Raw genomic sequence first — 13520 nt, forward strand, 5'->3', positions numbered from 1 at the left:
AAATGCAATTTGTAAGAACACAATTTTACAAATCTTTTTAATGTCTGGTTTATTAGAAAATACTGGATTTTCTCATCTGCTTCCAATCCCTTGTGATATCATATGCCATGTAGCCTGGAAACTCTACCAAATGCACAATGAGAATGAAAGCAAATAATGTCTCTGTCGTTTTATAAAAATCATCAGTCACCTCAGTGGACTCTGGATTTTGGCTGTTGGGAATTGAAAGGAAAGTGAGGAACTGGGAGATGGGCGAGCAAGAAATGAGAGCTGGAGACCAGGAGGAGAGACACGCGAGAGTTTGTCAGTGCTGACAAATAAAGGCCACCTCTCTCCAGGAGACAGGGGCAACACAGGCTTGGGGTTCCAGGCTTTTATGGAGGAGGCTCAGGGATTGGAGCCGGGTGGGTCCTAGTGTGGGCAGGTAAGGGTGGGGTTGGTGTGAGGGTGGTGAGCCTCTCTCAGACAGGCCCTTGGGGGGTGACGCTAAACTTTTTCTTAAGATGGCGACTGTCACTTAAAGATGGCCGTCCAGATGCTAAGCAAGGACCTCACAGGAAGAGCACTGCAATAACCATGGAGTGCCAGTATCTTTCTGATTCAACTATTTCATTCCCTTGGGATATACAACCAGTAGTGAGATAACTGGATCATATGGTAGTTCTGTTCTTAATTTTTGGAGGAAACTTTGTACTGTTTTCCAAAACAGCTGCACTGATTCCCGTCCCCGTGACCCCTGCACAGTGTCCTCCCGTCTCTGCATCCTGCCAGCATGGGCTCTTTTCTCCTTTTCATAATGGCCCTTCTACCTGGTGGCTCTCTCACCCCAGGCAGAATGGCTATTGTTTTTAGAGAAAATACATTGTGGTCTTGACTTGCATTTCCCAGATGATGTTGAGCGTGTCTTCATATACTTTTTGGCCATTTTTATGTTTTCTTTTGAGAAATGTCCAATCAGATCATTTGCCTGGTTTAATTGGATCATTTTGTTGTTGTTGTTATTTTTTTACACTCCGTGTTCTGGATATTAATACCTTGTCAGCTGCATAGATTGAGATTATTTCTCTCCTTTTGCGGGTTGTCTTATCACTCATTGCTGTGGAGAACTTTCTTGGTTTGCTGTTATCCCATTTGTCTGTTTTTGCTTTATTACTTGTGCTTCCAGGATCTTCCTCAAACATCATTGTCTGTAGTGAGGTCCTGAAGTGTTTCCCATGTTTTCTTCTATAGTTTCATAGTTCAGGTCTCACTTTTTGAGTTTATTTTTGTGTGTGGTAAGAGATAGGGCTCTGCTTTCATTTTTCCATGAACATCTAGTTTTACTAACAATGCTTATTGAAGAGAATATTCTTTTTTCCAAAATCTGATTTGGGGGTCTTTGTCAATGATCAGTTGACTATAGATGCATGGACAGATCTCTATTCTGTTCATTTGGTCTGTGTTGGCTTTTATACCAATACTATGCTGTTTGGGTTACTATAGCCTTGTAGGACTTTTTATTTTTTAGTTCGTATTTATTTTTTATTGATTCTTCTTAGTTATACATGCCAGTAGAATCCATTTTGATAAAATTACAAGCATGGAATATATCTTATTCTACTTAGGACCCCACTCTTGTGGATGGGCATGATAGTGGGATTCACTTTATCTAAGTGAGTGTATACATTGGAAAATTATGTTAGCTATATTCTACTGTCTTTCCTATTCCTATACTCCTCCCTTCCTTTCATTCCCCTTTGTCTAATCTGCTTAACCTACTTCTCTTCTCACTCTTCCCCTTTATTGTGGCTTAGCTTTTACATATCAGCAAAAACAAAAACCTTTGGGTTTTTCAAACTGGCTTATTTCACTTAGTGTGAGAATCTTCAAATCCATCCATTTACTGGCAAATGTCATAAAGTCATTCTTCTTTATGACTGAGTAATATTCCATGTGTATATGTACCACAATTTTCTATTCATTCATCTGTTGATGGACATCTAGGCTGGATCTGTAGCTTAGCTATTGTGGATTGTACTACCTGTAGGGCTTTTTGAGATCAGGTACTGTGATGCCTCTAGCTGGTTTTCAAAATAAACAGTTATGTTGCTGAGTTTAGCTTAGAGTCACAAATACCTCTTCCTACAAATTAAGGATATTTAGCGCAGTATTAAAAATATTAGTCATTAGCCAAGCGGGGTGATGCACACCTATGATCCCAGTGGCTCAGAAGGCTGAGGCAGGAGGATTGAGAGTTCAAGGCCAACCTCAGCAAAAGCGAGGCAGTAAGTAATTCAGTGAGCCCCTGTCTCTAAATAAAAAAATAAATGGACTGGAGATGTGTCTCAGTGGTAAAGTGCCCCTGGGCTCAATTCCCACTACCAAAACAACCACAAGAGTGGGAGAGGGAGGCAGGCGGGCCAGGAGGAGATATGACTTTAGGAGAATGGATAAGGGGTGAAAAATAGAGAGTGGACAGAGATGCAATGTTGTTGGCTTTGAAGATGGAGGAAGGAGGACCCCAGGAAACTGGAACCCACCAGGAAACAGGTTCTCGCTAAACCTCCAAAAGGGACACTTTGATTTTAGACCAATGACATCTATTCAAATTTCTTTCTTCTTTTTTTAATATTTATTTTTTTTGGTTGTAGATGAACACAATACCTTTATTTTATTTATTTTTATGTGGTGCTGAGGATCAAACCCAGGGCCTCGCACATGCTAGGTGAACCCTCTTCCGCTGAGCCACAACCCCAGCCCTCTGTTCTGATTTCTGATCTATAATCTACAGAATTGTAAGATAAATTTATGTTGTGCTACTAGGTTTGAAGTAATTTATTACAGCAGTGACAGGAAACTAATATACTACCATTGAATACATTAGAAAAAGAATAAAAAAAATATATAAAATATATTCAGTTCAAATCTATTCTACATGCTGAGCTATATAGACATTGATTTCTAGAATACACAGGAAATGGTAAACAATGGTTTTCTTTGGGGAGAAGACATAGGATTTTTTGTTTGTTTGTTTGTTTACTATTTTTTAGTTGTAGATAGATACAATACTTTTGTCTTATTCATTTTTATGTGGTGATGAGGATCAAACCCAGTGCCTCATACATGCCAGGCAAGTGCTCCACCACTGAGCCCCAGCCCCAACCACTGTTTGTTTTTTTGATAATGGGGATTGTGAGCCCATTCCCTAAATTCTTTCTTTCTTTCTTTCTTTTTTTGGGGGGGGGGCTGGGGATTGAACCCAGAACCTTGTGCATGCAAGGCAAGCACTCTACCCTATATCCCCAGCCCCTTCCCTAAATTCTATAATAGCATTTTCTATTTGTTTTCTCACATAATCATCTGTCCATCTGTCCATCTATTCACTAATCTATTCACTACTTTTAATTTTTGATGCATTTCAGAGTTGTAGAATCAGCATACTTCACGGCTAAGCCTTTCTTTATGCACATCATTAACTAGAGTTCAACAGTTGTTTATAATTTAAGAGAAAAATTACATCTAATGAGATGCACAAATTTTAAGTGTACCATTTGATGAATTTTGGTAAGTGCATACTTGTGTGCCAAAACCCATATACCATATATCAGAATACAGAACCATCAGCTGGGTGTGGTGGCACATTGCCTGTAATCCCAGCAACTTGGGTGCTGAGGCAGGAGGATTTCAAATTTGAGGGCAGCCTCAGCAACTCAGTAAGGCCTTAAGCAACTTATCAAGACCCTGTCACAAAATAAAAATAGAAAGGGTTAGGGATGTGCTTAGTAGTTAAGTATCCCTGGGTTCAATCCCCAGTGCCAAAATAATAATAATAATAATAATAATAATAATAATAATAATAATAATAATAATAAAGTACAAATTAGATTATTATTTTTTAAACCTTTACTTTATTTTTATGTGGTGCTGAGGAACAAACCTAGTGCCAGGTAAGCACTCTACCATTGAGCTACAGCCCCAACCCCTAGATTATTCTTTTGATACAACTTAGCAAACTTTTTAAAAAAATATATTTATTCTTAAGTTTTAGATGGACACAATATCCTTATTTTACATTTATGTGGTGCTGAGGATCCAACCCAGTGCCTCGTGCATGCTAGGTGAGCGCTCTCCCACTCAGCCACAACCCCAGCTTCTTGCTACATACTAGGATAAGATATTCTGAGCTCATCTTGTACTTTTTCCTACCTGAAACCTGAAACAATCATATCTTTAAGGATCCTAGCTTCCTTTCTTAACAACAACAAAACATATTACTTAGAGACTATATTCTGGGTGCTAAGGGTATCTGCTGCTGCCAAGTTGATCGCTGTTTCAAGGCCCTTTCAGGGAGTATGACTTCTTGTGCAAGGTATAAGGTCCATGTCTAGATTCATTTTTTTAGATGTGATATCCTGTTGTTCCAACACTGATTTGTTGAAAAAATTATTCTCTCCCCATTGGATCACCTTTGTTCCTTTGTCAAAAATTGGCTGTATTTGTGTGAGTCTTTTCCTAGGCTATTCTGTTCATTGATCTATCTCTATCCTTTTACCAAAACCATCCTATCTTGAGTAGTACAATTTTATACTAGGTTGGAAGTTGGGCAGTTTCAGTCCTGTGACTTTGTTCTTCTCCCTCAATGTGGCATTACTATTCTGGGTCTTTGCCTTTCCATATAAACTTTAGAATCCATTTGTTGATATTCACATATAACTCACTGGGATTTTTATTGGAATTGCATTGCATCTGTAGAGCAAGTTGGGAAGAACTAAAATCTTAACAATACTTACAGTCTTCCTATCTATGAATATGGAATATCTTTCCATTGAGTATGGCTTTTAAAACTTAAGTGTGGGGGCTGGGATTGTAGCTCAGTGGGAGAGCACTTGCTTGCCTCACATGTGTGAGGCACTGGATTCAATCCTCAGCACCAAATAAACAAATAAAATAAAATAAAGGTATTGTGTCCATCTACAACTAAAATAAATAAAAGTTCTTCTCTTTAAAAAAAAAAAAAAAAACCTTAAGTTTGAACGGAGAGATCACTGGTCAAGGGAAGAAGGGACCCAGTTAAGATTTTATTTAAATCTTTGGCCTTGCAGGACATGACTGTAATTTCAGTAACTCAGGAGGCCAAGGCAGGAGGATTGCAAGTTCAAGCCCAGCCTCTGCAACTTAGTGAGACCCTGTCTCAAAAAAAAAAAGTCTGGGGATGTAGCTCCGTGGTAAGGCACCCCTTGATTCAATTCTCAGTAACTCCCCGCAACTGCATCTTGACAATAATGGGATGGTAGGACTAAAAGAAACTTTTACACATAATTTGCCCTTCCTCTTCCAACCAGAGTTAGATCCATACTCATCCACAATTATGGGAGCATCTCTTCCATTCTAAAATTATTTACTTTTTTTTTCCTTTCCCCATAATAACCTAAGTAAACAGAATTTCTCCCTTAATGCCAAATGACAGTTCCTTAGGTTTCACTGTTACTCTTATTCTTGTTCTTCTTTCTTTTCTTTTTTTGGTGGTACAGAGATTGAACCCAGGATCTTAAGCATGATAGGCAAGTACTCTACCACCGAACTACATGCCCACCCACTCTGCCCTCTTTAATGGTATAGAATAAAAAATAAAAGAGGTTTCTTTGGAAAACGCTTCAGACTTGAAGGTCAATTTGAAGTCCTCTTCTCAATCACTAATTTCTCCCTTCTTCTTCCCATTTGTATCCAAGCTTAATAAACCTTTCATGTTCTCCGCATTCCACAGAAAATCTGTGGAAAAAGGACCCAGTCTCAAGGGTGACTTATCAATCACCCTGTAAAGGAAGGTGGTGTCCTAATGTGACTGAATGACCACGCCAACCTCAGCTGTTTCTTCTGAAACACTGAAAACTTTCGGCAGGATTTAGAACACTCATTAAAGCTACCTGGCTTCCCAGCTGAGAAATTTCAGGATGCTGTTTCTTGGTGTTTTAATGTCAAATGTGCAAAATAGCTCAGATTTACCCGTTGTCCCTCTTCATTTCCAAACCCTTTATCCAGACCGTGGTAGTGTCCCTTAGATCACTATTACTACTTTATACATCTCTCTCAATTTCCCTTCTCCCTCCACCCAAAAATGCTTCGCCCCAGTGCTTCTACTAGAATATGAGAGCCTCGTGCTACCTGAAAGCTGCCAGTGGTTCTCTCAAGCTTCTAAGAGTTGTCAGAATAATCCCACAGAGGAAGCTGCATGTCTGTCCTCGCTGCTCTGCATTCTACTTCACACCCCTCACCCATCGGGGGAAAGTCTTCTCATTTCTGAGGGGTTATTCTCCTGCCTCTAGGTCTTTGTCCAAGTTTCCCAACCGATAAGAAATGACCTGACTTGTCTGCACACCATCCAATCCCTCCCTCTCTTCAAATAGCATCATAAAGTTATTTTCTCCAGGAAGAGTTCAAGACTGGTTCATTTGTATCTAGAAACCCCCAATGTTCTCTCTTAACCTCCGCCCCCTCCCACTCAGAGCACCACTCAGTTCTGCAGTGAACTGTCTTCTCTGCCCTGTTAGGCCATAACCCTCCCTGACCAAGTTGGCTCTTCTGTAACATATCTTCCCAAGGGCCTTGTACAGTGACCTACTCAATGAACACTCATTACGAATTTGCAAACAAATTAACCATATGTAAAATATACATGCCCAGGAGCTGTTGGAGGTATTGCTCAGTGTGTTCTTAAGGGCCTTAGGTTCAATCCCTAGCATTAAAAAAAAAAAAGAGGAGGATGAGGAAGAGAAGGAAGAACATACATGGCTGATTCTACCTGGGGCTTACTGGGAAAGAGAGGGAAAAAACATACACAAGAACTTTGTTCTACAATTCATTTACGGAATTGGGGCAGGTGATTTAACAACAGATTACGAGATAAAACTGAGAGAGAAGAGTTCTTGCTTTCTCTCCCAGGAACCAGTTGTGACATCAATGCTTGTAAGTTTTCCAAAATAGCCATCTGTTGTTGGGCGAGCTGGGTCTGAAGTTGGAGGTTGGCGTACATACATTCCAGGAGTCCTAGACATTCTTTGGGCTTGTGATGAACTCCTGAAGGAAGAGCCAGGAAGGAGAATAAAAGGAAAAACCAGAAGATTTTGTAATTGTACTAAGGTTGGAATGGCTCCAACAAGATGCTCTCTCTAATCTTTCCAGGCACAACCCTTGGCTCAGCTATCACCTTCTCAGTGTGACTTACCTGGTGACATTCTAATTTGCTTTCAAATTAAATTTGAAATTTAAAACTAACTTAAAATAGAACATAACTTGAACTCATCCCTCTCTCCGTTATTTTATTTTTCCCAAATTATTTATGGACACGTGGCATATTTTGTGATTATTTCTTTATTTTTGTCTAAGTCCCCCTTCTAGAATGTAAACTTTGGGAAGGCAACCAATTTTGTCTGATTCATTCACTGGTGAATCCCTAGCAACTAGCAGAATTGTTCAACAAACATTTGATGAGCTAGGGAGACCTCAGCCTCCCCTTTGTGGCATGGTGCCATTAGTAGTGACCTGAAGCTCTTTCTGTTGTCTAACTTCAACCGCTCTTGGTACATCAATTTATTTTTCAAATACACAGGCAGCTCTTAGTCAACCTTAGTAACTGTACTACTGTGGCTTGTGTGTTTATTGTTCTTGACTTCTTTGTTAGACTCAGAGGTCCCCAAAACAGGGGCTATCACTATCTACTACTGGGTTCCCAATAGGTATTTCAAATGTCCACTGATTTCCCAAGGAAAGATGAATAACAGAAATTCAATGAAACACAGGTTGAGATAATATTTATTATTTCTCTCCATGGCCACCTTTTAATCAAAAAGAATAGCAAGCAGTAAGATTTTCATTCCATTCCTGCCTATAGTGTAGCAAAGGTGCTGAGCAAGGCAACAATACGACTTGGTAGAACCGGGGAGAAAATGAGATCAATTTAACTGAATAATCCATAAGTTACAGTGAAAGTAAAAACAATTAACAACAAAAAACCTACAGTTGTTTTGACACTGAGTTGGCACTAGATCAACAGAAGGAAGCTCAGCCGCCTCCCCAATGCAGGGTCTACTGGGAAACCTCCCCCCAGCTCTTACCTGAGGGCAGCTTTGTCGTCTGGATGTTTAAGAAAGTGGCTGGTGGGGAACTTGCTTGAAGATCAATAAAACTGGGGGACGGTTTTGCTCGACAAAGAGGCATAGCATTACCTTCCTCTTTTGCTGGAACAAAATCAGAGGTAACTAAATCAAAGCTCATTCTAACAGGGAGTGGGCTTTTTATGAAATCCCTGCACCTTGTCTGGAAGGCAGGTGCCAGGCCCTGCCCTGACTACCTGACACGCTAGAAAAAGAGAGAGTGACGAAATCCTAGTGGGATCAAGGAAAACCAAGCAGGGGTGGGATAAGCTAAAATCGAATGTGCTTACAGTGTGAAGTTCTTGTTGGTAGGCATCACAGGCTTACCACCCTACCAGATGCTAGAGCATGCACATGAGGATTAAGATATGGTTTCTTTGGCGCTTATTCTCAGTACAGGAAGACAATTCAGAAGCAGGTGAAACAGTGATATAATAACTTGAGAACATAAACAATGAGCCTGATGCCGGATGTGGTGGTGCATGCCTGTAATCCCAGTGGCTCAGGAGGCTGAGACAAGAGGATCTCGAGTTCAAAGCCAGCCTCAGCAACTTATCGAAGCCTAAGCAACTCAATGAGACCCTGTTTCTAAATAAAATGCAAAAAGGGCTGGGGGTGTGGTTCAGTGGTTAAGCACCCAGGGGTTCAATCCCTGGTATAAAAAAAAACAAAACAAAAAAAATTAGCCTGATAGTCTGAGATGAACAGAAGGCCTTTTACCTGTTATATTAAGTACATGATTAAATGTAAAAACAAGTGTTTTCAAAAAGGGGAAAAGATTAATATGAGTACAATAATCAAAGAAAGCTCCATGCAGGTAAAGGTCATTTACTGGACCTTGAAAACCTGGAAAACTTCCTGAGCAGAAGAGACATTTCAAGTGATAAAACAGAATACTGTGAACAAGCAAGCAAGGAAGAATACGGCTGGAATGGTGAGCCGCCCTGGGAGGCCGGCCAGGGTCCGGAGTGAGAAGACAGGGTGGGCCACGGAGGCCTCTTCACATTAGCAAATCTGAGATGTTTAGGCTTCTCCTGAGTATACTGGGAAGCCACTTAGCCTTTTAGGGTTAGAAAACAGGATTAAAATATTTTGATTAATCTGTAGATATTAAACACAATGAGTTGGACATGAAAAAAATTCTTTTTTTATAATTTTTTAGATCTTTTCTTTTTAGTTGTAGTTGGACACAATACCTTTATTTTATTTATTTTTACATGGTGCTGGGTATTGAACCCAGCACCTTGCATGTGCTAGGCAAGCATTGTACCACTGAGTCACAACCCCAGCCCTGGAAAAGATTCTTAAATGGATAAATAAATTATCTTTGGCAAAAACAGTTCAGTTAGGAAGAAAAACAGATTTGTAGGACATGAGGAGCCCTATCAAAGACGTCTGTTATTTCTGTCTACTGAGCAGCCCATCCTCTGGGAGATGATGCTTTCCCAAGTTTCCAGGCCATGCTGGTGAGACTTCAATCAACCCCCTTTTCCCATCAAGGATGGCATGTGACCCAATACCAGTCAATCATGGTATCCCGTTCCCCTTGGTAACCGTCATTGATCCAAGATGGTAAGCATGTGAGGCAGGCTGGGCCAGAGTCATTTGCTGAGATCAACATATGGATTCTTTGTCAAAGAAACTTTTTTGATTTGTTATTCTGAGAAGACATAAAGTTCAGCCCATGGAAACTACTGAATTTGGCCGGCATACCATGAGAAGTGGATACGAGCAAGATCAGAGACAAGAGAGGACAGAGCCACATGGACAGACAGCCACCAATGGGCACGGAATTCCCAGGGCCAGTCCTGACACCTTGTTTTACACCTCTCCTTCATGTTCTGTGAGCTACCCAGTGTCCTCAAGTGTGTAAGACAAGAACTTACCTTTTTCACTCAAAGCAGTTTGAGTAGGAGTTCTATCCTATTAATACCATCACATTTGGGATACACTGAATTCTACAAATGCCTAGAAAAGCAAGAAATGGCACTGAGTTTGTGTGAAGGGTCAAACTGCCAGGCCAGCCACAGAAGGGGATGAAGGAGCTACTAAAATAGACTAGCTCTCCAAGCCCAACAGTAACGAGAGGAAGCAAGACGAGAAGACTGGACCTTTGAGTAGCTCCTCAGGAGTGTCGAAAATGAAGAGAAGGTGGCAAAGTAGACAGGAGGACAATAAGTGGAAAGGCAGAACAGCTGGGATCAGAAAGGAATGAAGAGCCTGAACAGTGAGGAGTCAACAGATCACTGTCCTCAAGAAAGCCCAATTGGGGGCGGGGATGTAGCTCAGTTGGTAGCGTGCTTGCCTTGCATGCCCAAGGCCCTGGGTTCGATCCCCAGCACCAGAAAACAAACCAGACAAAGAAAGACCAACTGACATCAAGAAAGGAAAGGGCTGGGGTGTTGTTCAGTGGTAGAGCACTCACCTAGCATGCTCATGGTCCTGGGTTCTATAACCAGTCCCCCCCCAAATCAAATTGATTTATTCACACCTACATGTAAGAAATAACCAACTCCTTCCTAAAGACCCCACAGTAGACGGAACAGTGTGGTCACTACTTTCCTGGAGCTGACAGTCTTGCAGTGGGGGCAGACTGTGACAAGTAGATTGTATGAAGGAAGAAGTCTTATTCACTGTGTCTTCATACATGGGTGCCACATTGAGATGCTTTCTGTCTAGACCGTCACTGAACCTGACCCTAAGAAAATGGAAATCTGCTACATTCCCTGTTACAGTTATTCTTGGTGTGGGAAAATTTTTTTTTCCCAAAAAATGGGTTTTCTAAGCTTTACTGCAGGTCCTCCATCTTCCCTTCCCCCTGCTCCAGTCATGTCATTTGATGGCTCATGCAGTGGTAAAAAGACAGACGCTCAAACTCAGATCTCAAGATTTTTCTCACCATTTGAAAAATGTGTTAGTTTCCATGCACATGTACTTCCCAATCATATAAACCACTCGTGGGCACACAGGGACGTGTTTCCCACAGGACTGTAAGGCTTGAAGAATATATTTTACCCACAATATATACTGAAAGAAACATTTCTTTTTGGGGGAGAGGGGAGTACCTGGGATTGAACCCAGGGACACTTAACGACTGAGCCACATCCACAGCCTTTTCTTTCTTTTTTTTTTTTTTTTTTTTTTGTATTTTACTTAGAGACAGGGTCTCACTGAGTTGCTATGGCAGGCAAGCTACGTTGCTGAAGCTGGTTTTTAACTCGTCATCCTCCTGCCTCAGCTTCCTGAGCTCCTGGGCAGGCATCATCACACCTGGCTAAGAACCACATTTCTTTTCTTCTTCTTTTTCTTTTTTTTTTTTGTGCCAGGGATTGAACTCAGGGGCACTAGACTACTGAGCCACATCCCCAGCCCTATTTTGAATTTTATTTATTTAGAGTCAGGGTCTCACTAAGTTGCTTAGCACCTTGCTTTTGCTGAGGCTGGCTTTGAACTCATGATCCTCCTGCCTCAGCCTCCTCAGCCTCCTGAGCTGGGATTACAGGTGCGCACAACCACACCAGGCTAAGAACCATATTTCTGACTAGAGAATACATAATAGATTGGGAAGCAACAAAAGGAGGTAGATCAGAGAAAAAAATAGTAAAGGTGCTTTACATACAATGCATTCTCTTATACAGTTTTTACAATGATCCTCTGAAGTACGCAGCATTGTCAACATATTATTTGAATTTAAGTTTCTTGGGATTCCACAATTAGCATTTGCCAATGCTAGAATTAAATCTGAGCTTGTAGACTTCAAAACCATGTTTTTTTCCACTGCTCTTTACGTTCTGTGAAGAGATAGTTAATTTATGTCCAAGCCATGGCATAATAGATCTCCCAGATAAAATAATCTATTCCACCTACAGTTAAGTGGATAGGCTCTGCAGTCAGACAGCCCTAACCACCTTCCTGCCCACCAGCAGGACTGTCCCACTCAAACTGAGTTTCCATTCACTCTAGTTAACATCAAGTCTTCTGAGATCCCTGTACACAGTCTTGTTCTAAATTTTAAGAGGAGCTACATAGGATACATTTATTCAATAAATAATCATTAAGCATCTACTTTTTTTTTTTTTTTTGGTGGTGCTGGGGATTGAACCCAGGGTCTTGTGCATGCAAGGCAAGCGCTCTACCGAGTTATGTCCCCCAGCCCTGAGTAGCTACTCTAACAGATCTAGTTCTAGGCACCAGGCACAGAAATGTTCCCTTTAGTAGGGAATGCAGAAAACACAAATACTTTCCAATTAACCAAGTAACAAAACAACAACAACAACTAGAATCATTTCCCCAAATGCTAAGCAGTTAGGGAGGTCTGGCTTGTAAGGGAAGGGAAGCAGGACCTCGACCCACACACCTTTTCCGTTAGTAGGATAACCAGTGCGCTTCTCCACCTGAACACCAATAGGGTAAGAATCATGGCATCACATGATCAAACAACCCTTGATGTTATTTTTTATCAATGACAATTTCATAAGTTCTCTCCAGCAGATCTCAAGCTGTGTGTATTCTGCTTCATGGCTAATTGTAAGTGACCACTGCTCATTCTTTTCACGTTCCCTTCATCCGTTTGCAAAAGTTATTCCTATTGTTATTCCCCCCCCACACACTTTTTTTTTTCCTGGACGAAACAAGACCAATTCCAAGCCTTAAGAGCCTTCTTCTAATGGGCGTTTTATTCTTCATGTTCTACATGCTCAATTTCTGCAGTGTGAGTCTTTTTCTTATCTAGGGTGGCAATTTAAAAACTCTGGCTCCGACCCTGTCCAACGGACTTGGGGCTGGGCGAGGAGAGCGACCGGGGACGGACGGGAGGGAGCAGACGCCGGAGCACTGGCGGCAACACTGGAGAAGAGACCTAGAAAGGACAACTCGGGGGAAGCGAAGCCGTCACTCTCCGAAACCGCTCTCAGCCTCGGTAGAAAGCATTCGCCTAAGAAGGTAAAGAGCAGTTCTACACCACGATTCCCAGCGAGCCCGGAAAACGGGGAGGGGTGGGGTGGGGGGGGAGGATCGCTGCCTCCCAGCCCTGCCCCACAGGACTACAACTCCCACTGCACCCTTCGTCAGACCAGGCGCCAAAGCCCCGCCCTCTACTCCCCCGTTACCGAGGCTGGGACAAAAGAATGAAAACTACTATCACAGATTTCTTGGCCTTCAGAGTCCGATAGATGCGGAGGGACAACACACTGTTTCGTGACCTCACCTGCGGTATTAATCGAAAGCCTCAAACCCAGCACCCATCCCTGTAGTTGATACGCATGCGCAACAGCGTACGGCCAACTGCCCGAACTGCGGCGCTGGCGCTGGAGCTGAAGACCGCGCCGCACGCGGCCGGGAGCGGCCACCCTATTGCGCAAGCGCCGGAGCTCTCCAGTTTCCATCATCGCG

The 13520-nt window shown here is 41.9% G+C and overlaps 1 protein-coding gene across 1 annotated transcript; it reads right to left on the reverse strand.

The window, feature by feature from the left end:
* Positions 1 to 6835: 6835 nt before the first annotated feature.
* On the reverse strand, positions 6836 to 13516 carry Tsacc (TSSK6 activating cochaperone). Its single transcript, XM_071618656.1, has 3 exons — positions 13336 to 13516; positions 8091 to 8213; positions 6836 to 7053 (listed from the first exon to the last, which is right to left on the reverse strand). Exons 1-3 carry the CDS (start codon positions 13514 to 13516, stop codon positions 6836 to 6838), a joined length of 522 nt encoding a protein of 173 aa, XP_071474757.1.
* Between the last annotated feature and the right edge of the window lie 4 nt (positions 13517 to 13520).

Source organism: Marmota flaviventris, chromosome 10 (assembly GCF_047511675.1).
Source record: "Marmota flaviventris isolate mMarFla1 chromosome 10, mMarFla1.hap1, whole genome shotgun sequence".
NCBI lineage: Eukaryota > Metazoa > Chordata > Mammalia > Rodentia > Sciuridae > Marmota > Marmota flaviventris.